The sequence below is a fragment of the Pelodiscus sinensis genome, chromosome 13 (assembly GCF_052426305.1).
Source record: "Pelodiscus sinensis isolate ZL-2025 chromosome 13, ASM5242630v1, whole genome shotgun sequence".
Lineage (NCBI taxonomy): Eukaryota > Metazoa > Chordata > Testudines > Trionychidae > Pelodiscus > Pelodiscus sinensis.
This window is the reverse complement of record NC_143064.1, coordinates 990,330-1,012,384: the sequence shown is the minus strand read 5'-3', so window position 1 is coordinate 1,012,384 and position 22,055 is coordinate 990,330. Positions and strand designations below refer to the sequence as shown.

At 68.2% G+C, this 22,055-nt stretch overlaps 1 protein-coding gene across 2 annotated transcripts in view; it reads left to right on the top strand.

The window, feature by feature from the left end:
* The window catches only part of MED12 (mediator complex subunit 12), a 95,328-nt gene that overhangs the window by 9,729 nt on the left and 63,544 nt on the right, over window positions 1-22,055 (top strand). For both annotated transcript variants that reach the window (XM_089781764.1, XM_089781763.1), the window contains exons 6-25: window positions 1,023-1,133; window positions 1,501-1,755; window positions 2,733-2,879; window positions 3,014-3,113; window positions 3,255-3,391; window positions 4,853-4,984; window positions 5,180-5,306; window positions 5,422-5,651; window positions 5,830-5,910; window positions 6,380-6,553; window positions 6,724-6,868; window positions 6,959-7,077; window positions 7,185-7,328; window positions 7,854-8,017; window positions 8,433-8,564; window positions 9,919-10,146; window positions 13,511-13,655; window positions 14,289-14,409; window positions 15,597-15,698; window positions 21,340-21,453. In XM_089781764.1, the coding sequence (XP_089637890.1) occupies window positions 1,023-1,133; window positions 1,501-1,755; window positions 2,733-2,879; window positions 3,014-3,113; window positions 3,255-3,391; window positions 4,853-4,984; window positions 5,180-5,306; window positions 5,422-5,651; window positions 5,830-5,910; window positions 6,380-6,553; window positions 6,724-6,868; window positions 6,959-7,077; window positions 7,185-7,328; window positions 7,854-8,017; window positions 8,433-8,564; window positions 9,919-10,146; window positions 13,511-13,655; window positions 14,289-14,409; window positions 15,597-15,698; window positions 21,340-21,453 (2,908 nt within the window). The remainder of the gene's footprint in view (window positions 1-1,022; window positions 1,134-1,500; window positions 1,756-2,732; window positions 2,880-3,013; window positions 3,114-3,254; window positions 3,392-4,852; window positions 4,985-5,179; window positions 5,307-5,421; window positions 5,652-5,829; window positions 5,911-6,379; window positions 6,554-6,723; window positions 6,869-6,958; window positions 7,078-7,184; window positions 7,329-7,853; window positions 8,018-8,432; window positions 8,565-9,918; window positions 10,147-13,510; window positions 13,656-14,288; window positions 14,410-15,596; window positions 15,699-21,339; window positions 21,454-22,055) is intronic.

The window sequence follows — 22,055 nt, the reverse complement described above, 5'->3', positions numbered from 1 at the left end:
CATTCCAGCGATGCACCCAAAACGATGGGGGCCGTTACCACGCGGGAGAGATCTTGGAGTCGTGGAGAGTTCTCTGAAAGCAGCCGCTCAGTGCCCAGCGGCAGTCACACAACAGACAGAGTGTGGGGAGTCATCCAGACAGGGATAGAAAACGAGGCAGAGAATCTCTCATTGCCGCTCTAGAAAACCATGGGACACCCACATCTGGAACGCTGTGGGCAGATGTGGGCACCTCCTCTCAAAAAAGACGTATTGGCATTTCAAAAAGTTCAGAAAAGGGCAACAAAAATGATTCGGGGTTTGGAATGGCTTCCCTAGGAGGAGAGATTAAAAAGACTGGGACTTTTCAGCTTGGAAAAGAGGAGACTAAGGGGATAGTAGAGGTCTATGAAATCCCGAGTGGGAAAAGTGAATAAGGAAGAGTTATTTACTGCTTGCCATAACACAAGAACTAGGGGTCCCCAAATGGCATGAATAGGCGCAGGTTTAAAACAAACACCTGCCGAGCACAGTCAGCCGGCGGAACCCCTCGCCAGAGGATGTGGTGAAGGCCAGGACTTGAACAGGGTTCAGAACATTACAGAAGTTCACGGAGGACTATTGGCCAGGCTGGGCAGGGCGGGGGTCCCTGGCCTCTGTCAGGAGCTGGGAATGGGCGACGGGAGGGAGGGTTCCCTGGGGCACCCGGCACTGGCCACGGTCGTGAGACGGGACGCTGGGCGAGACGGACCTTGCTCTGCCCCCACCTGGCCGCTCTGCCGCTTCTCACCCTGTCTGTGTCTCAGGACGGGACGCTGGGCGAGACGGACCTTGCTCTGCCCCCGCCTGGCCGCTCTGCCGCTTCTCACCCTGTCTGTGTCTCAGGACGGGACGCTGGGCGAGACGGACCTTGCTCTGCCCCTGCCTGGCCGCTCTGCCGCTTCTCACCCTGTCTGTGTCTCAGGACGGGACGCTGGGCGAGACGGACCTTGCTCTGCCCCTGCCTGGCCGCTCTGCCGCTTCTCACCCTGTCTGTGTCTCAGGACGGGATGCTGGACAGACACGAGTTCCTGACCTGGGTGCTGGAGTGCTTTGAGAAGATCCGGCCGGGAGAGGATGAGCTGTTGAAGCTGCTCTTGCCCCTGCTGCTGCGGGTGAGCTGCAGGAGAGAAGTGCCTGGTCCGGCCGGCTCTGGCGAGCGCGAGCCAAGTGCCCCTCCCTACGTTGGCAGAAGCCACTGCTGCATAGCCCGGCGCCGCCTTCTGCTGGGGCTGCTCCGGTGCCCGTCCCTGCCTTGCCTGTGGCTGCTGGACTTGGCCGTGCGGAGTTCCTTAGATGGAACAGGGAGAAAGGGCCTTTCTCTAAGCTCCCGGCCGGGTTCCGCTGAGCAGGCTGGGACGGGGCGCACTGAGGTCTGTGCCTCTCACTGGTGCTTGAATGCCATTGGGGGGCCGTTTTCCCCGGCTGCCTCGGCCTGGGCCCTGCCTGCACGGCTGGAAGGGTTTCTCTTCTTCCCCACAGTACTCGGGAGAATTTGTGCAGTCCGCCTACCTGTCCAGGCGCCTGGCCTACTTCTGTACCCGCAGGCTTGCCATGCAGCTGGATGGCAGTGGGGGGCACCTGCCCCACATCCTCACCACACAGACAGGACCTGCCCTCCCTTCCACACCTGCCCCTCAGCCAGCCGCAGGAAATCCGCCCCCCAGTCCCTTCAGCGACCTGCTGCTCTGTCCCCAGCACCGCCCGGTGGTGTTCGGGCTCAGCTGCATTCTGCAGGTAGGGCTGGGCTGGGTTTTCACACCCGCGGGGAGGGGGGTGATGCGAGTGGCTGGCGGCCGGAATAGGGACTTGCCGGGGGGAGGGAGAGAGCCAGCACTTCTAGGCAGGTCGCCCGGGCTCAGTTCTTGGCCCAGCACTCGCCGGTCTTACGGGGATCATGCCTGGGAAGGGGGCGGCTAGCAGCCAGGCTGAGATGGCCAGTGAGGACGCGGGGCCCTGGGCACGATATGCAGTGGAAACGGCAAAGCAGGGGCCTCCCCTCTAGGCATGAGTGCAGGTGTGGGGAGGCGGTGGGATCCCTGGCCAGCCCACGCGGAGCAGCTGCAAGTGGTTCGGAAGCATGCCGCTGCGAGTGGGCGTGGCCGCCGCCGCGAGTGGGCGTGGCCGCCGCCGCGAGTGGGCGTGGCCGCCGGTGGCAGGGAGCGGCTGGAGGGCAGGGTGTTCGTTCTGACGAGGGCCGTGTCTGCCAGGGTCCCTGCGCCGGGCGGCTTGGCAGCAGATGGCTCTTTCATCTGGCAGACAATGCAGAGGCTGGAAGCGGTGCCACGGGCCTGGCCGGCCCTTGTTACCCAGTGGGGCAGCGAGCGAGGCTTGTGCTGGGCTGTTGCCTTTCTACAGACCTGCTGAGTCCGATGCCCTGGGCTCGGGGCGCTGCCTGCAGGCCTGTGTGAGAAGCCCTGGCACTGCCGGAGGCGGCTGCCCGCTGCCCCGGCACATGGCCCCTTTGTGCTGGGGAGCCCTCGGCCAGGCCGCAGGGGAATTCGCGGGGTGCTGTCCTGGGTCACTGGCCTACAGTGCCGGGTTTGGTCTTGGCCATGGAAATGCATCGAGGCTGCGAGGCCGGTGCAGCCGCCTGCAGGGAGGGGGCCCCTCTGGACCCCAGCATACGCCAGCCGCTTTCGGGGGGAGCCTTTCCCCAGGGCGGGGAGGCTGAGGCTGATCTGCTCAGCGTGCCCCTTGGCTGTCTGCTGCAGAGCATCACGCTGTGCTGCCCGAGCGCGCTGGTCTGGCATTACTCCCTGACGGACACCCGGATAAAGACCGGCTCCCCCCTGGATCATCTGCCCATCGCCCCCTCCAGCCTGCCCATGCCTGGAGGCACCTCAGCCTTCACCCAGCAGGTGAGCAGCTTGCGAAGGGCGTGTCTCTGAGCCGGCGCAGCGCCGGGGGCAGGCGGTCTCTCCCTGGCCCCGGGCTCTGTGGGCAGCTCACCCTGGCCGCTCATGCGTGTGTCCACGGGCTCCTCTGCCTTCAGGTGCGGGCGAAGCTCCGGGAGATTGAGCAGCAGATAAAGGAGCGGGGCCAGGCCGTCGAGGTCCGCTGGTCGTTTGACAAGTGCCAGGAAACCACGGCAGGTAACTTCCTGCAGGTCTGCAGCCCCTCCCCTGCCCCTGGCACTGGAGCCAGCTCCGTGGCCGTCCGCCCCTCTGGCAGGTCCTCGGCCCCCATCGCCCTGAGCACTCATGCACTCCCCTCTCCTTCCGGTGGCGCCCCAGGGTTCACTATTGGCCGGGTGCTGCACACGCTGGAGGTGCTGGACAGTCACAGCTTCGAGAGGTCTGACTTCAGCAACTCCTTGGATTCCTTGTACAACAGGATCTTTGGGCTGGGGCCAAGCAAGGACAGTCACGAGGTGGGTGTTGCGGTGACGTGGGTGCTGGGCTGGGGAGCTGTGCCCAGCAGGCACCGGAGGGGACCAGCTCCACGGGTGCCCAGAGCAGTGGCCCATTGCAGGCCCTGGAGGGGGGCTCCAGGAGAGCCCCTGCGTTTCGGCACAGCCTGTGTGGGGCGGGCGAGGGCTGGCTGTCCTGTGCCCTCCGGGACACGGGAATCGCAGCCACTAGGAGCAGCAGGAGGTGGTGCCTGGAAGCAGTGGAGGACAGAGAGCCAAGGGCATCCCCAGGGAGCTGTGCCAGGTAATCACCCGCCACCACCCAGCCCCACGCCCTGCTCCTGCCCAGACCCCCCTCCCCAGCCTGCCCCTCCCCCCTGCTCCTCCCCCACCCCCTCCTGCCCCCCTCCTGCCCAGACCCCCCTCCCCAGCCTGCCCCTCCACCCTGCTCCTCCCCCACCCCCTCCTGCCCCCCTCCTGCCCAGACCCCCCTCCCCAGCCTGCCCCTCCCACCCTGCCCCTCCCCCACCTCCCTCCTGCCCCCCCTCCTGCCCAGACCCCTCTCCCCAGCCTGCCCCTCCACCCTGCTCCTCCCCCACCCCCTCCTGTCCCCCCTCCCCAGCCTGCCCCTGTAGCCCCCTCCCACCCTGCCCCTCCCCCACCTCCCTCCTGCCCCCCTCCTGCCCAGACCCCTCTCCCCAGCCTGCCCCTCCACCCTGCTCCTCCCCTACCCCCTCCTGCCCCCCCTCCTGCCCAGACCCCACTCCCCAGCCTGCCCCTGTAGTCCCCTCCCACCCTGCCCCTCCACCCTGCTGCTCCCCCACCCCCTCCTGCCCCCCTCCTGCCCAGACCCCACTCCCCAGCCTGCCCCTGTAGTCCCCTCCCACCCTGTGGCCCCTCCCAGCCTGCTCCTCCCCCACCTGCTCCTCCATCCCCCTCTTGTCCAGACCCCACTCCCCAGCCCATTCCTGCACCCTACTACCCTCTGAGATCTAGCAAGCTACAACCCCCTCCCGCACCCGCCCTCCTGCCCACACTCCTTCCTGGCAGCCCCCTTGCAGACACTGAACCCCTCATTTTTGGCCCCACCCCAGGGCCATGGGGGCCCCACGAAGTCTCCTAGCCCGGGCCCCTCGGCTCTGGCTGGGCGATGCTGGGAGCGTCTTTCTCCTCAGCCAGGGGCCAGTCAGCGATGGGGGCTTTGCTTCTCTTTCCACGGCCCGGGCGGATCTGAACGTGGGTCGGAGGCCCAGACCCCAGAAAGGCTCCCACCCCTCTGGAGGGCCCGTGAGCTCGTCCTCAGCCTGACCCTGAAAAGGGGGCTCCCGTGCGGAGAGCCCTGCCTGGGGTTCCCGGGCCCGTGTCGGAGCCAGCGCGGAGCCCCAGCGTCGGGCGCTGGGAAGACAGGAGCAGAGCAGCTTTCGGGCAGGGTCTGGGGCATGGCCTGGGCTCAGCGCTGCGCCCCCGCCCGTGTCCCGGCAGATCTCCCCGGACGACGACGCCGTGGTGGCCTTGCTGTGCGAATGGGCTGTGAGCTGCAAGCGCTCGGGCCGCCACCGGGCCATGGTCGTGGCTAAACTGCTGGAAAAGCGCCAGGCGGAGATCGAGGCGGAGGTGGGTCTTGGAAGAGCAGTGGCCCGGCTGCTGGGCCGTGAGCAGGGCTCTGCAGAGCCACGAGCTGAGTGCGGGCACCAAGGCCCCGGGGCTGGAGCTGGAGCATTTGGCCCGAGAGCCGCCCGCTCCGAGTGGGTTGGGGGCGGGCCGGGTTTCTCCTCCCGGCAGCGGCCTGGACTCGTGTCTCTCTCGCAGCGATGTGGGGACTCTGAAGTCGTGGATGAGAAAGGCTCCATCTCCTCCGGCTCCCTGTCCGCAGCCAGCACGCCCGTCTTCCAGGACGTCCTCATGCAGTTCCTCGACACCCAGGCTCCTGTGCTGAGTACGCGCCGAGAACCCGGGGCTGGGAGGGATGCTGCCGAGCCTGGCTCTGGCCGTGGGCCCCGCCGTGGGCGGCGGAGGGGCCAGGCTCAGGAGCTGTCGCTGTGCCCCTGCAGCGGAGCCGGGCAACGAGAGCGAGAAGGTGGAGTTCTTCAACCTGGTGCTGCTGTTCTGCGAGCTGATCCGGCACGACGTCTTCTCGCACAACATCTACATGTGCACGCTCATCTCCCGGGGCGACCTGGCCATGGACGCGCAGGGGCCCCGCCCCCCCTCGCCCTTCGACGACCCCGCCGAGGAGCCGGACAGGAAGGAGGGGATGGGCAGCAGCAGCATCAAGTTGGAGGTGAGGCCCCTTCCTGCGGGCCCTGGCGTCCCTGCAAAGCACCCGCCGTTGCCCCTCGCCCCGGGCCCAGCCCTGCCGGCGGCCGGAGCGTGGCGGTGGCTGGCCCGGCTCTGCGTTGCGCTGCTGGAGGGCTTCCCACTGCCACACTCAGGTAATGGCTGTCCCGCTTGTCCCCCAGGACGCAGGCCTCTCGGAGTCCATGGATATCGACCCCAGCTCCAGCGCGCTGTTTGATGACATGGAGAAGACGGATTTCTCGGTGGGTCCCTGGTGCCCAGTGAGTAGCCCGGCTGGGGGATTGCCGGGCCCGGCCGAAAGGGCTGGTGCCGCGTGGCTGGTTGGGGCTGTCGGCAGGCTAGGACCCAGCTGGCCCCCAGATGTGCCATCCCTGGGCTGCCTCCTTCTCAGGGCGTGGCCGGTGCTGCTCCCTTGGCGAGGCGGCGAGGCGAGGGAGCAGGGGGGCCACAGGGAAGTGGGCCAGTGGGGGCAGTGACTCGCTCGTGTGCTGCTGGGCCCCGGGACGGGGCTTCTCCAGCCAGCGCGTCTCAGGTGCACGCTGGCCCCTGCAGGGCCTTGCGTCTTGGGAGCGCTCTCCTGCAGTGCGCCTGCAGTGGGGCAGGAGGCTGCACTGGTGCGGCGGGTGCCTGGGCTGGGGGCTGTCCCTGCTCACTCGCCTCCTTCGCCGTGAGCGTCTTTGGGAACCCCGGCAAGCCTGTCTCCTCCCCTAGATGTTCTCTCCTCCCATGCACTGCGAGTCCAAGGCCAGCCCCTCCCCGGAGAAGGCAGACCCTGAGAAGGATGCCAAGCCGCTGCCGAAGGAGAAGGCCGCAGAAGGAACACTAGCATCCCTGTACGAGCAGCCCCGGCACATCCAGTATGCCACGCACTTCCCTATCCCGCAGGTAGGAGAGCTGGGCCCATCCTGAGACCTGCTGCGTGTGCCTTGGATGCTGGGGGCCTTGGGCTTTGAGGGGGCTTCCTCATTGCCCAGGTCGCTCCCCGGGCCACCTGCCTTCTCTGAGAGAGCCAGGGGTGGCGAAGGGACTGATGCCGCTGTCCCCTGGGTTCCCAGGAGGAGTCCTGCAGCCACGAGTGTAACCAGCGGCTGGTGGTTCTCTTCGGGGTCGGGAAGCAGCGGGACGACGCCCGCCACGCCATCAAGAAGATCACCAAAGACATTCTGAAGGTGTTGAACAGGAAGAGCACGGCGGAGACAGGTGGGTGCCGCCTGCGCTGGGTGCATCTTGCTCCCTGCGTGGGCTGCAAGGCACGTGAGACGTGGGGGTGACTGTTTCTGCCTTGGGCAGGCGGAGAGGAAGGCCAGAAGAGGAAGAGGAGCAAGCCAGAGGCATTCCCAACCGCTGAGGATATCTTCGCTAAATTCCAGCACCTCTCGCACTTCGATCAGCACCAGGTCACCTCTCAGGTATGGTCTCCTGGCCAGCCCAGGCCGGTCCGTCCCTGGCGCCGCGCGGAGACGGGAGAGGAACCTGGATCTGCGAGGGGCTGACCCCTGTGCCTCCCTGCCCGCAGGTCTCTCGCAATGTCTTGGAACAGATCACCAGCTTTGCCTTAGGGATGTCCTACCACCTGCCCCTGGTGCAGCACGTGCAGTTCATCTTCGACCTGATGGAGTATTCGCTCAACATCAGCGGCCTCATGGACTTTGCCATCCAGGTGAGCCCTGGGCTCCGAGGTGCTCCCCAGTTAAACCGGACTGAGGGGGGCTCTTGCTCAGCCACAGGGTCCCGGGTTGGAGGCAGAGCCGCTGGCCTGTGTCTTGCAGGGAGCCGGGGGGCACAGAGTGTAGCCCTCCTGTGGGGCTCGGGCTCGGAGGGTCCTCTCTGGACGTGCTGCCTGCAGTGAGCGCCAGGGGCAGCCCTGCCTGGTTCCCTGCGGTGCAGGCTGTGGCTAGTGGCAGGCTCGGCCAGAAGTGCCCCAGAGATTTGCTACGTGGAGGCGCAGCTGGGGGTCCCGGCCCCGCTAGCGGATGATCAGTCCTGGGGACGGAAAGTCAGAGCCATAGGGAGGAAGCCAGTGCCCTGCTTGTGTGCAGCCAGCAGGCTCCGGCGCGGCGTGCTACCGCTGCAGACGGCCTGAGCTGCCCGGAGCCGGGCCGGCAGGCGTTGCCCAGCGTGCAGGCTCAGGCCGGGGAGCGGCTGGCTGGCTGGGGTGCTGAGGGCTTTGTCTGTCATGGTGCAGCTACTGAACGAGCTGAGCGTGGTGGAGGCAGAGCTGCTGCTGAAATCTTCTGACCTCGTTGGCAGCTACACCACCAGCCTGTGCCTGTGCATCGTGGCTGTGCTCCGGCACTACCACTCCTGCCTTATCCTCAACCAAGACCAGATGGCCCAGGTCTTCGAAGGGTAAGAGAGCCTGGGCTTGGGGCTTTGCCCAGACGGGTGGGAGACCAGGGGCCTTCTGCCATGGCACGCCGGGGCCCCCGCCCGCAGCCGGCTGTGACTCTCAGGAATCCCACGGAGTAGAAGGGTTATTGGCTCCATGTTCCTCTCGGGCCCCTGAAGCCCCTGTCCTGGACTTAGTCTGCTCGCCCAGCTCCCCGGCCCTGCCCCCAGCCAGGCGGCGTCTCCACCTCCTTCCCTTCCTCTGCTCAGGCCGGGCCTGGGTGTCTGGGGTGAGTCAGCGGGAATCGCCACGTGGGCAGAGGGCCCCTCTGGCTGGGGCTTGGTCCTGTGGAGGAGGGGAGGGGTCTGCTCCTGTGCCCGGGCGGGGGCTCCCAGCGGGTCCCTGCGCGCTGCTGCAGCATCTCTTCTCTCGCAGCCTGTGCGGGGTGGTGAAGCACGGCATGAACCGCTCCGACGGCACCTCCGCCGAGCGCTGCATCCTGGCCTACCTCTACGACCTGTACACCTCCTGCAGCCACCTCAAGAGCAAATTCGGGGAGCTCTTCAGGTGCGTCAGGCAGGCTGGGCGCGTGGGCCCTGGCCTCACCTTGCGGCTGCAGGCGCGAGCCCCTCCTGCTGTGCTTTGCTCGTGGCCGGAGCTCGGCCTGGCTCTAGGGGCCAGCCCTGCCCACGGGACGCGGCCGTTCCAAAGGGCCCAGGGCTCCTGCCTGCTGTGGGGGCGACTGGTGCCCCGGCCATTCAGATCGCCGCCGGAGCCCCAGCAATGCGCCCCAGGCAGCGGCAAGGGCTGACTGGGGAGGTGCCTGGGGGGCTGCTGAGGGCTGACTGGGGAGGTGCCTGGGGGGCTGCAGAGGGCTGACTGGGGAGGTGCCTGGGGGGCTGCAGAGGGCTGACTGGGGAGGTGCCTGGGGGGCTGCAGAGGGCTGACTGGGGAGGTGCCTGGGGGCTGCTGAGGGCTGACTGGGGAGGTGCCTGGGGGCTGCAGAGGGCTGGCTGGGGAGGTGCCGGTGGCCTGGGGGCTGCTGAGGGCTGGCTGGGGCGGTGCCGGTGGCCTGGGGGGCTGCTGAGGGCTGGCTGGGGAGGTGCCTGGGGGCTGCTGAGGGCGGGCTGTGGAGGTGCCTGGGGGCTGCTGAGGGCTGGCTGGGGAGGTGCCTGGGGGCTGCAGAGGGCTGGCTGGGGAGGTGCCGGTGGCCTGGGGGCTGCTGAGGGCTGGCTGGGGCGGTGCCGGTGGCCTGGGGGCTGCAGAGGGCTGGCTGGGGCGGTGCCGGTGGCCTGGGGGCTGCAGAGGGCTGACTGGGGAGGTGCCGGTGGCCTGGGGGCTGCAGAGGGCTGACTGGGGAGGTGCCGGTGGCCTGGGGGCTGCTGAGGGCTGGCTGGGGCGGTGCCGGTGGCCTGGGGGCTGCAGAGGGCTGACTGGGGAGGTGCCGGTGGCCTGGGGGCTGCAGAGGGCTGGCTGGGGCGGTGCCGGTGGCCTGGGGGCTGCTGAGGGCTGGCTGGGGCGGTGCGACTGCCCCCTGCCCTGCCTTTTGTGCCTGAGGCTCCGTCCCGTCCCGCAGTGCGGGGCCACCCGTAGCTTTGCCCAGGGGCCGGGCCGGCCTGTCCGCCCCTGGGCTGGGCACGCAGGGGTCGTGGTACTGCCCCGGGGGCTGCAGGCCGGCTGAGGGGCGAGCGCTGGGGAGTCCATGGCCCAGGAGGAAGCGGCCGCCCCGCGCGTGGTCTCTGCCCCCCTCCAGCAATTCCCGGGGATTCCACCGAGGCGGAAACGTGGCCCTTGCGCAGGCTGCTTGGGCTGCGCCCCTCCCCCGTCAGCTGGGTGGTGGGGGGGGCCCGGCCTCTGCAGTGCTTGGAGGGGCCCGGGCGGCGTGTCTGCCGAGGCCCAACCCCCCTTCCCGCCCCGCCAGCGACTTCTGCTCCAAGGTGAAGAACAGCATCTACTGCAACGTGGAGCCGTCCGACTCCAACATGCTGTGGGAGCCCGAGTTCATGATCGACACCATCGAGAACCCGTCCGCCCACAACTTCACCTACACCACCCTGGGCAAGAGCCTCAGCGACAACCCGGCCAACCGCTACAGCTTCGTGTGCAACGCCCTCATGCACGTGTGCGTGGGCCACCACGACCCCGACCGGTGAGCCGCAGGGCAGCCCGGGAGGCCTGGAGCCGCAGGGCACCGATCCAGCCCTGCAATCCCCGGCCTCTCCCTCGGCGAAGGACTCCACCCTGCAGCGCAGGCCAGCGCCTAGGAGGCAGCTGGACTCCGGCATGCAGGTCCCTCATCTCAGATGGAGAAGTGACGGGGGCCTGGCCTGTGCCTGGGATGCCACCTCTCCTCCTCCTCCCAAACGGCACTTGTGTGTCCGGCGGCTGGCCCTCCGCGGGGCCTGGCCTGTGCCTGGGATGCCACCTCTCCTCCTCCTCCCAAACGGCACTTGTGTGTCCGGCGGCTGGCCCTCCGCGGGGCCTGGCCTGCCTGGGATGCCACCTCTCCTCCTCCTCCCAAACGGCACTTGTGTGTCCGGCGGCTGGCCCTCCGCGGGGCCTGGCCTGCCTGGGATGCCACCTCTCCTCCTCCTCCCAAACGGCACTTGTGTGTCCGGCGGCTGGCCCTCCGCGGGGCCTGGCCTGAGCCTGGGATGCCACCTCTCCTCCTCCTCCCAAACGGCACTTGTGTGTCCGGCGGCTGGCCCTCCGCGGGGCCTGGCCTGCCTGGGATGCCACCTCTCCTCCTCCTCCCAAACGGCACTTGTGTGTCCGGCGGCTGGCCCTCCGCGGGGCCTGGCCTGCCTGGGATGCCACCTCTCCTCCTCCTCCCAAACGGCACTTGTGTGTCCGGCGGCTGGCCCTCCGCGGGGCCTGGCCTGAGCCTGGGATGCCACCTCTCCTCCTCCTCCCAAACGGCACTTGTGTGTCCGGCGGCTGGCCCTCCGCGGGGCCTGGCCTGCCTGGGATGCCACCTCTCCTCCTCCTTCCAAACGGCACTTGTGTGTCCGGCGGCTGGCCCTCCGCGGGGCCTGGCCTGTGCCTGGGATGCCACCTCTCCTCCTCCTCCCAAACGGCACTTGTGTGTCCGGCGGCTGGCCCTCCGCGGGGCCTGGCCTGTGCCTGGGATGCCACCTCTCCTCCTCCTTCCAAACGGCACTTGTGTGTCCGGCGGCTGGCCCTCCGCGGGGCCTGGCCTGCCTGGGATGCCACCTCTCCTCCTCCTTCCAAACGGCACTTGTGTGTCCGGCGGCTGGCCCTCCGCGGGGCCTGGCCTGTGCCTGGGATGCCACCTCTCCTCCTCCTTCCAAACGGCACTTGTGTGTCCGGCGGCTGGCCCTCCGCGGGGCCTGGCCTGCCTGGGATGCCACCTCTCCTCCTCCTTCCAAACGGCACTTGTGTGTCCGGCGGCTGGCCCTCCGCGGGGCCTGGCCTGTGCCTGGGATGCCACCTCTCCTCCTCCTTCCAAACGGCACTTGTGTGTCCGGCGGCTGGCCCTCCGCGGGGCCTGGCCTGTGCCTGGGATGCCACCTCTCCTCCTCCTTCCAAACGGCACTTGTGTGTCCGGCGGCTGGCCCTCCGCGGGGCCTGGCCTGCCTGGGATGCCACCTCTCCTCCTCCTTCCAAACGGCACTTGTGTGTCCGGCGGCTGGCCCTCCGCGGGGCCTGGCCTGTGCCTGGGATGCCACCTCTCCTCCTCCTTCCAAACGGCACTTGTGTGTCCGGCGGCTGGCCCTCCGCGGGGCCTGGCCTGCCTGGGATGCCACCTCTCCTCCTCCTTCCAAACGGCACTTGTGTGTCCGGCAGCTGGCCCTCCGCGGGGCCTGGCCTGAGCCTGGGATGCCACCTCTCCTCCTCCTCCCAAACGGCACTTGTGTGTCCGGCGGCTGGCCCTCCGCGGGGCCTGGCCTGCCTGGGATGCCACCTCTCCTCCTCCTTCCAAACGGCACTTGTGTGTCCGGCGGCTGGCCCTCCGCGGGGCCTGGCCTGCCTGGCCAGAGTTCATCCCGCCCTGCCGCGGTCCCTGGGCCCTAGCCATCGCCTTTCCGCCCTTCCAGGCTGTGGACTCCCCGTGCTTGGCCCAGCGGGTCGGCCCTGCAGGCTGTTCAGGCAGGGAGAGAGTCGCCCGGGTCCCAGGCAGTGCTCCGAAAGCAAAGCAGCTTAGTGGGAGCCCTTCCGGCCATTGCGGGGCCCAGCTCGCCTGGCCTCTGCCGGGGCTAGTGGCTGGCCCCTAGGTCCGGAGAGGCACAGCCGGGCTGCTAGGACTCTTGAGCCAGGCGAGAGACGTCTCTGTTACTAACCACCCTCTCCCCCGGCCGCTGGTGCTAATGCGGCCCCTCAGCTCCCCTGCTGACGTGGCCCCCAGGCCTTTCAGTCCAGGGCCCTCGGCAGGGAGCAGCCCAAGCCCTTGGCTCTGTGCCTTGCGCTGGGGGCAGAAGGCTTTGCGCACGGCTCCTGCCCCGGCACAATCTCCCAGCATCTGTTGGCTGGAAACTGGCCAATGGGGGCGGAGAGATTGTGAGGGGGCGGGGCAGCAGGCAAAGCCTCCCCGCCCTCCACACGCGGCACCGAGCGCCACGTGGAGACGCCGGCTGCGTTGAGCCTAAAGCTGCTGCGGGCAAGGAGCCTGCCTGAGGGGCTGCTGGCTGGGAGCAACCTGGGGAAGCACCTTCCGGTGGGAGCCTGCCTCCGGCACCCCCGCCCACCAGCCGAGCCTTCTGCGCCCCTCCCGCTCCCCTGGCCAGTCTCCTTCGCCCACAGCCCCTGCAGGACCCTGCACCCAAACTCCCTCTCAGACCCCACGGCCCCCTGCACCCGGATCCCTGCCCGTCTCCATAGGAAAGTGCAGCCCTTCCCAACGTCTCGGAGTGCTCCCCCGTCTAGATACTCCGCGCTCCTGCCTTAGCGCGGGGCCGGCCTAGGAACGGCCTGGCGGGGACCTCGACCGGCCGTATCAGCCAGTCCCATGACTCCGGAGCTAGCCAGCCCCCGCGAGAGAGAGCGCCTGAGTGCGGCTGCTTGAAGAGTGAGTGACTAGAATCAGTCCCCTCTGAACAGTCGGTGTTTGGCACCTACCAGCCCCGTCTCGCCTGCCCCCCCGGGACCTGAGCGTGCTGTCGCTGTGCGGTGCTCACCCGAGGCAGAGCGCCGGGAAGGAGCTGCCTTTTACGCAGGTTGTCAGCAGCTCGACCTTGCGTTGCCATTCGCTAGACGCGCGCCCTCTCCTGTGGCGCTGTGGGGCAGACGCACACAGGAGACTCACCGGGAAGGCGCTCTCCCGTTGCAGGGCCCTGGGGGAGCGCGGCTCCCCAGAGAGCCATGGGGATCTTTTGCCAGAATCAGCCCGCAGCGAGCTCCCGCGCCGGATGCGGGTGCTTGCTTGTCTTTTTGCTTTAATGCCAACGCGAGGAGCAAGGAACGCCCCGAGTCCCGCTCTGCCAGCCTGGCTGTGCTCCGGACGGGGGCTCTGGCTCTGGCTCCGGCGCGCTCGCTGACCCTGGCTCCCCCGGCAGAGTCAATGACATCGCTATCCTGTGTGCGGAGCTCACTGGCTACTGCAAGTCCCTGAGTGCCGAGTGGCTGGGCGTGCTGAAGGCTTTGTGCTGCTCCTCCAATAACGGGACCTGTGGCTTCAACGACCTGCTCTGCAATGTAGACGTGAGTGCCGCAGCCCCCAGAGAGCATGTCCCCGAGGGGGGCGGAGCTGCGGGAGGGCATGTCCCCCCGAGGAGGGCGGAGCTGTGGGAGGGCGTGTCCGTCTGAGGGGGGCGGAGCTGCGGGGGGCGTGTCTGTCTGAGGGGGGGCGCAGCTGCTAAGGGGCGTGTCCCCCCGAGGGGGGCGGAGCTGCGGGGGCGGAGCTGCTAAGGGGCGTGTCCCCCCGAGGGGGGCGGAGCTGCGGGAGGGCATGTCCCCCGAGGGGGGCGGAGCTGCGGGGGCGTGTCCCCCCGAGGGGGGGGGGCGGGAGGGGGAGGGGGGGGGGGCGCAGCTGCGAAGGGGCATGTCCCCTGAGGGGGGCGCAGCTGCGGGGGGGCGTGTCCCCCCGAGGGGGGCGCAGCTGCTAAGGGGCGTGTCCCCCCGAGGGGGTGCAGCTGCTAAGGGGCGTGTCCCCCGAGGGGGGCGGAGCTGCGGGAGGGCGTGTCCCCCGAGGGGGGCGGAGCTGCGGGAGGGCATGTCCCCCGAGGGGGGCGGAGCTGGGGAACTCACTCTCAGGCGGGAGCCGCCTGCTGGAGGGTTTGGCGGGCTGGCCCTAGTCTCCATGTGGGGGTCACTGGCTGCTCTTGCCCCTCCCAGGTCAGCGACTTGTCCTTCCATGATTCCTTGGCCACCTTTGTGGCCATTCTCATTGCCCGTCAGTGCTTGCTGCTGGAGGACCTGATCCGCTGCGCGGCCATCCCCTCGCTGCTCAACGCCGGTGAGTGAGCCCTGCGGAGCGCGCCCGCGCACGGGACTGGCACCTCCTCCACCCGCACGCCAGCCTGCTGCCCGCGTCGCGAAACCTCCCCCGCCCCCCCTGCAGGGCCAGGCTGCCCCCCCCCACCCCCCCCCTGCAGGGCCAGGCTGCCCCCCCCCTCCACCCCCCCCCTGCAGGGCCAGGCTGCCCCCCCCTCCACCCCCCCCCCCTGCAGGGCCAGGCTGCCCCCCCCCTCCCCCCCCCCGCGGGGCCAGGCTGCCCCTCCCCCCTTCCCCTCCCCCCCCCTGCAGGGCCAGGCTTCCCCTCCCCCCCACGGGGCCAGGCTGCCCCTCCCCCCCTCTCCCCCCCACGGGGCCAGGCTGCCCCTCCCCCCTTCCCCTCCCCCCCGCGGTGCCAGGCTGCCCCTCCCCCCTTCCCCTCCCCCCCCCTGCAGGGCCAGGCTGCCCCGCCCCTCTCCACCCCCCCCCCCCCCGGCGGGGCCAGGCTGCCCCTCCCCCCTTCCCCTCCCCCGGGGCCCGCCCCTCCCCCCCTCTCCCCCCCACGGGGCCAGGCTGCCCCTCCCCCCCTCTCCCCCCCACGGGGCCAGGCTGCCCCTCCCCCCTTCCCCTCCCCCCCGCGGTGCCAGGCTGCCCCTCCCCCCTTCCCCTCCCCCCCCTGCAGGGCCAGGCTGCCCCGCCCCTCTCCACCCCCCCCAGGGGGCCCCCCCTCCCCCCCCCCCCCCCCCCCCCCGCGGGCCTGGCTGCTGGAGAACAGCTGGAGTGCTCCGGGGCGTGCGGCAGCGGGCGGGGAAGAGGCTGCTCGCAGTGGGGAAGTGCCGCGTGGGTGCCGGGCAGCCCGTCGGGCGGGAGCGGCTTTGGCCGAATAGGCTGCGAGCAGGGGACTGCTGGCGCGGTCCAAGACGAGACTCCAGCCACATCGCTGCTGCCCCCTTGCCCCCCGGCAGTGGCTGTCAGCCGGGCGGGGGTCCCTGGCCTCCGCTTGTCAGAGGCTGGAAATCACCGCGCCCGTTGCCAGCCCCTGGGAGAGGCCAGGGACCCCCGCCCTGCCCAGCCTGACCCGCAGCCCTGGCTGGCCCGAGAACTTCCCTCGCTCTGTTCGGAGTCCTGGCCAGGACGTGCCCGGGCTGGCTGCTGCCTGGGGCGAGCTCTGCTCCTGGAGGTCCCCAGCAATTCCTTTGCTCTCCGTAGCCTGCAGCGAACAGGACTCGGAGCCGGGAGCCCGCCTGACCTGTCGGATTTTGCTGCACCTCTTCAAGACGCCCCAGCTGAACCCGTGCCAGCAGGATGGCAGTGAGTGAGCTGGGTCCAGGCACTGCAGGCCACCTGTGCTGCCGTAGGAAGCCCATTGCCCCTGGGCGTGCCCGCGTGTCACGGTGTGGGTAGGCGCCGTGCTGGCCCGGCCCTTGCTCTGTCCCCCACGTGACGTGCGTGCTGAGGGGTTCGTCAGCCTGGACCTCGGCTGGCAGAGCTCAGCTGCTCCAGCCTCCCCGACCCCTGCCTCCTTCAGCCTGCCCTGCGCCTCTAGCCAGCTGGGCCCCGAGGGAGGCTCTGTAGCTGGCGCTGGGACAAAGGCACCGGAGCCCTGAGCTCTGGGGTTAGAGAAGGAAGCTGCGCCTTGGGGAGGGAGCGGAGGGGAGCCAGGAGAGCCTGGAAAACACGCCTGAGAGCGAGAGGCTCACGGAGCTCGGTGCGTCAGTCTCCTGGTAAGCTGCTGCCGTTCTCTTCCGTCTGCCACGGGACCCTCACTGCCCCTCCTGCGCCCGCGCCGGCCGCTCCCACTGGCTCCTGCAGGCCTGTGCAGCCCCCTGGCCCCCCGACGAGGCAGGCCGCCCCTGCCGGCTCCTCCACGTGGACCCACCTGCCTCTGTGCCAGCCGCTCGGGGTCCCAGTGCCCCCAGCAGCCCCCCTCGGCAGGCCACCCCCGCCAGCGCTGGCTCACGGACCCCCCAGCAGGTCGCTGATGCGGCAGGCTGGGTCCCTTCCCCCCAGCAGCTCCGGATCACAGCCCCCCCGGCCCAACTCAAACTGGCTCCCTTGGCAAGCCACCCCCAGCAGCTCTGGCTCACAGCACTCCCCCGGCAGACCGCAAACTGGCTCCTGGTCCCCTCTGGCAGCCTGTCCCCCCTCGCCAGGCTGCATCCCGGCCATCCCCTGAGGTGGCAGGCCACCCCTGCCAGCTCTGGCTCATGGCATCCATGGCAGGCTGTCCCCTCCCCCCGCTTAAAACCAAAAAAAAAAAAATCTTTAAAAGACAATCTTTCCAAAAGCGAACCAAAAGAGTGGAAAGAACGTTTCAGCTACCAATGTAGGAGAGAGATTGGCTGGCTAAGTAGGATTCAAACTGTTACCAGCCAGTCCGGCCGCGCAAACTGTTACCAGCCAGTCCGGCCGCGCAAACTGTTACCAGCCAGTTCGGCCGCGCAAACTGTTACCAGCCAGTCCGGCCGCGCAAACTGTTACCAGCCAGTCTGGCCGCGCAAACTGTTACCAGCCAGTCCGGCCGCGCAAACTGTTACCAGCCAGTCCGGCCGCGCAAACTGTTACCAGCCCGTCTGGCCGCGCAAACTGTTACCAGCCAGTCCGGCCGCGCAAACTGTTACCAGCCAGTCCGGCCGCGCAAACTGTTACCAGCCAGTCCGGCCGTGCAAACTGTTACCAGCCAGTCCGGCCGTGCAAACTGTTACCAGCCAGTCCGGCCGCGCAAACTGTTACCAGCCAGTCCGGCCGCGCAAACTGTTACCAGCCAGTCCGGCCGCGCAAACTGTTACCAGCCAGTCCGGCCGCGCAAACTGTTACCAGCCAGTCCGGCCGCGCAAACTGTTACCAGCCAGTCCGGCCGCGCAAACTGTTACCAGCCAGTCTGGCCGCGCAAACTGTTACCAGCCAGTCTGGCCGCGCAAACTGTTACCAGCCAGTCCGGCCGTGCAAACTGTTACCAGCCAGTCCGGCCGCGCAAACTGTTACCAGCCAGTCTGGCCGCGCAAACTGTTACCAGCCAGTCTGGCCGCGCAAACTGTTACCAGCCAGTCTGGCCGCGCAAACTGTTACCAGCCAGTCCGGCCGCGCAAACTGTTACCAGCCAGTCCGGCCGTGCAAACTGTTACCAGCCAGTCTGGCCGCGCAAACTGTTACCAGCCAGTCTGGCCGCGCAAACTGTTACCAGCCCGTCTGGCCGCGCAAACTGTTACCAGCCCGTCTGGCCGCGCAAACTGTTACCAGCCAGTCCGGCCGTGCAAACTGTTACCAGCCAGTCTGGCCGTGCAAACTGTTACCAGCCAGTCTAGCCAGTCAAACTGTTACCAGCCAGTCTAGCCAGTCAAACTGTTACCAGCCAGTCTGGCCGCGCAAACTGTTACCAGCCAGTCTAGCCAGTCAAACTGTTACCAGCCAGTCTAGCCAGTCAAACTGTTACCAGCCAGTCTGGCCGCGCAAACTGTTACCAGCCAGTCTGGCCGTGCAAACTGTTACCAGCCAGTCCGGCCGTGCAAACTGTTACCAGCCAGTCCGGCCGTGCAAACTGTTACCAGCCAGTCTAGCCGTGCAAACTGTTACCAGCCAGTCCGGCCGCGCAAACTGTTACCAGCCAGTCCGGCCGCGCAAACTGTTACCAGCCAGTCCGGCCGCGCAAACTGTTACCAGCCAGTCCGGCCGTGCAAACTGTTACCAGCCAGTCTAGCCGTGCAAACTGTTACCAGCCAGTCCGGCCGCGCAAACTGTTACCAGCCAGTCCGGCCGCGCAAACTGTTACCAGCCAGTCCGGCCGCGCAAACTGTTACCAGCCAGTCCGGCCGCGCAAACTGTTACCAGCCAGTCCGGCCGCGCAAACTGTTACCAGCCAGTCCGGCCGCGCAAACTGTTACCAGCCAGTCTGGCCGCGCAAACTGTTACCAGCCAGTCTGGCCGTGCAAACTGTTACCAGCCAGTCTGGCCGTGCAAACTGTTACCAGCCAGTCCGGCCGCGCAAACTGTTACCAGCCAGTCCGGCCGCGCAAACTGTTACCAGCCAGTGTAGCCGCGCAAACTGTTACCAGCCAGTCTGGCCGCGCAAACTGTTACCAGCCAGTCTGGCCGCCCAAACTGTTACCAGCCAGTCCGGCCGCGCAAACTGTTACCAGCCAGTCCGGCCGCGCAAACTGTTACCAGCCAGTCCGGCCGCGCAAACTGTTACCAGCCAGTCCGGCCGCGCAAACTGTTACCAGCCAGTCTGGCCGCGCAAACTGTTACCAGCCAGTCTAGCCAGTAAAACTGTTACCAGCCAGTCCGGCCGCGCAAACTGTTACCAGCCAGTCTAGCCAGTCAAACTGTTACCAGCCAGTCTGGCCGCGCAAACTGTTACCAGCCAGTCTGGCCGTGCAAACTGTTACCAGCCAGTCTAGCCAGTCAAACTGTTACCAGCCAGTCCGGCCGTGCAAACTGTTACCAGCCAGTCTGGCCGTGCAAACTGTTACCAGCCAGTCTGGCCGCGCAAACTGTTACCAGCCAGTCTGGCCGCGCAAACTGTTACCAGCCAGTCTGGCCGCGCAAACTGTTACCAGCCAGTCTGGCCGCGCAAACTGTTACCAGCCAGTCCGGCCGCGCAAACTGTTACCAGCCAGTCCGGCCGCGCAAACTGTTACCAGCCAGTCTGGCCGCGCAAACTGTTACCAGCCAGTCTGGCCGCGCAAACTGTTACCAGCCAGTCTAGCCAGGCAGACTGTTACCAGCCAGTCTGGCCGTGCAAACTGTTACCAGCCAGTCTGGCCGCGCAAACTGTTACCAGCCAGTCTAGCCAGGCAGACCGTTACCAGCCAGTCTAGCCAGGCAGACCGTTACCAGCCAGTCTTTGTCCTACATTAGTAGCTGAAACGTTCTTTCCACTCTTTTGCTGCACTTTTACGAAGTTTGTTTTTTACAAATATTTAAAAACATTTTTTAGCTTATTAAGGTCAAGCAATTGGGTCTCAGTCTGTGCCAGCCGGCACAGGGACCAGAGATTAGATAGTAAATAGCTTCTCAATGGAGTCTAGCGCGATCCAGTGGCCGGAAGTAAGCGTCAGGCTTGCATTGCGACGAGCGAGCTGGGAAAGTTAGCAGCGACAGTAATGCGAGACTACCCAGGGTCTGCTGCCTTCTCCACCACTAGACTTTCAGTCGAGGTTGGATGCTTTCCTGAACCAGGGCTGGGGAATGTTCTTTGGACCGGGGGCTGCTGACCCACAGAACAGTCAGTCGGGGCCTGCGTGTGAGAAGCAAACAACCCCCCGCATGGCCCCCGACGGAGGAGAAAGACCCTCCCTGTGCTTCCCTCCCACACCAGAGCCTGGGGGAGGGGCCAAGCTAGTAGATTTTGTACGCGCCAGCCCTGCGGTGGGCAGTGGGGGCTGCAGTGCTGGCGGGGTAAGTTCAGGCAGGCAGGGGGCCACATTCGGCCCTTGGGCCCCCCACCCCTGTTCTGAAAGGTCTGGCTCAGCTAGGGATGGCTTCAGGGCTGTAAGCGAGTAGTCGGCAGTACGATTAACCATCGAGCCTGTTCGCACCCTCCCAGCACCGGCTCCGTGGTGGCGCCTGTCCCCCCCACCCCACAGGTGGGGGGCAGTGGAGGCTGCCACGAAGCAGCCTGGGCCAGCCACGGGCAGATGCTGCTTTGCCTGCGGGGTCAGAGCTCCCCGTGGGGGGAGGCTGCAGCGCGGGGCGACGGGTAGGCAGAGCTAGTTTTCAAACGGGCTTCCCTCGCAGACCAGCTCCTGCCTGGCGCCCGCGCCGCTGCCTCCGGTACAGCCGCAGGAGTGTGGGGCGGCGGGGGCGCTGGGGAGTGGGTCTGGAGCGCACTGGCTGCCGGCCCCGCCCCCGGGGCCCGTCGAATGGTCAACTCCTGGCGAAGCGCTCGCGGGGTCCCTGGTCCTCTTGATTACCCGCTGGCTGACACCCCCGGCTCCGGCCTGTGTCCGACGGGGGCACGTCGGGTGATCACAGTGGCCTCTTCTGGTCTTATAGTTTATGTATCTTCCAATCCTAGCTGGCAGCCACCCCCCCGCCCCTTCCTGACGCCCGGCAGTGCCTCCTCGGCACCCTGCCCCGCACGAGCCCCTCTCCTGCCTCCCCCCTCGGGTGGCCCAGGCACGCCTGGGAGCTTTCCTCACAGCTGCAGCATCTGGGTTTCATGCTGGCCCCAGCACGTGAACCCCCGGGGCCTGCTGCTGGCTCCGCCCCCGCCCAGGGCCTGCTGCTGGCTCCGCCCCCGCCCGGGGCCTGCTGCTGGCTCCGCCCCCGCCCAGGGCCTGCTGCTGGCTCCGCCCCCGCCCAGGGCCTGCTGCTGGCTCCGCCCCCGCCCGGGGCCTGCCATTCACGCTGCGGGATGTGCTCTGGGTTGGGCAGCATGGTCCGTGGGGCCGCCTGTGCGAGAACTCCTCCTAGCGGCTCAGAGCTCAGGCCACCGCCCTCGCTTCCAGCGGGCAGGGCAGGGCTGCTCCTGCCAGGCATGGGATGCTTCTTGTCAAAGGGAAAAAGCGGGTTCTGCTCTGAGGTGACCACACGGGCAGATGGGGGCAGCTGTGTCCCCCTGGGAGCAGCTCTCGCGCCCCTCCCCCGGCTGTCCCCCAGCCGCCGGCCACGCGCCCCTCCCCCGGCTGTGCCCGCCGGAGTGCAGCGGTGAGGGGGGCTGGAGTGACCGTCTCTCCAGGGCGGCCGGCAGACCGAGCCCCCAGCCCCCAGCCCCAGCGCTGCCCCAGAGCAGCGATTGCAATGAAAAAGACAAACCCGGAACTGAGCGGCGCCAGGTGAATTGCCCGTGCCTCCTCCTGCCCTTCCCGTGCGGGCGGAGCCAGGCCTGCAGGGCCCCAGCCCGGGCTCTGCCCCCTCCCAGCTGTAGCGCGGACGCGGCTGCTGCGTCCTCAGGCGCCCGGACCCCCCCGCCGCGGGGGCTGGCACTGACCCTCCTCTGTCCTGGCTGCAGACAAGCCGGCGGTGGGGATCCGCTCCTCCTGCGACCGCCACCTGCTGGCTGCTTCCCAGAACCGGATCGTGGACGGCGCCGTCTTCGCCGTGCTCAAGGCTGTCTTCGTGCTGGGTGCGCCGGGAGGCCCAGGAGGGGCGGGGAGGCTTGTGGGCCCAGGGAGACGCGTGGTGACTGCGGGGGGGGCTGCGTCTCTGGGCAGCGTCACTGCTGGAGCTGGTGGGGGTGACGTAGGCTTGTGCTGAGCTCTCTGTGGGGCCATGCTGGGGGCGACAGGCCTGGCGTGTTGGTTGGGGATGGGAACAGGGTGGCCTGTGCTGACATCGCCACCGGAGACATTAACCGGACATGGGGCGGGCCTGTGCTGGGCTCTGGGGGCGTGGGGCGGGGGCTGGGCGCGGGGAGGGCCTGTGCTGGTCTCTGGGGGCGTGGGGCGGGGGCTGGGCGCGGGGAGGGCCTGTGCTGGGCTCTGGGGGCGTGGGGCGGGGGCTGGGCGCGGGGAGGGCCTGCGCTGGTCTCTGGGGGCGGGGGCTGGGCGCGGGGAGGGCCTGTGCTGGGCTCTGGGGGCGTGGGGCGGGGGCTGGGCGCGGGGAGGGCCTGTGCTGGGCTCTGGGGGCGGGGGCGGGGGCTGGGCGCGGGGAGGGCCCGTGCTGGTCTCTGGGGGCGTGGGGCGGGGGCTGGGCACGGGGAGGGCCTGCGCTGGTCTCTGGGGGCGG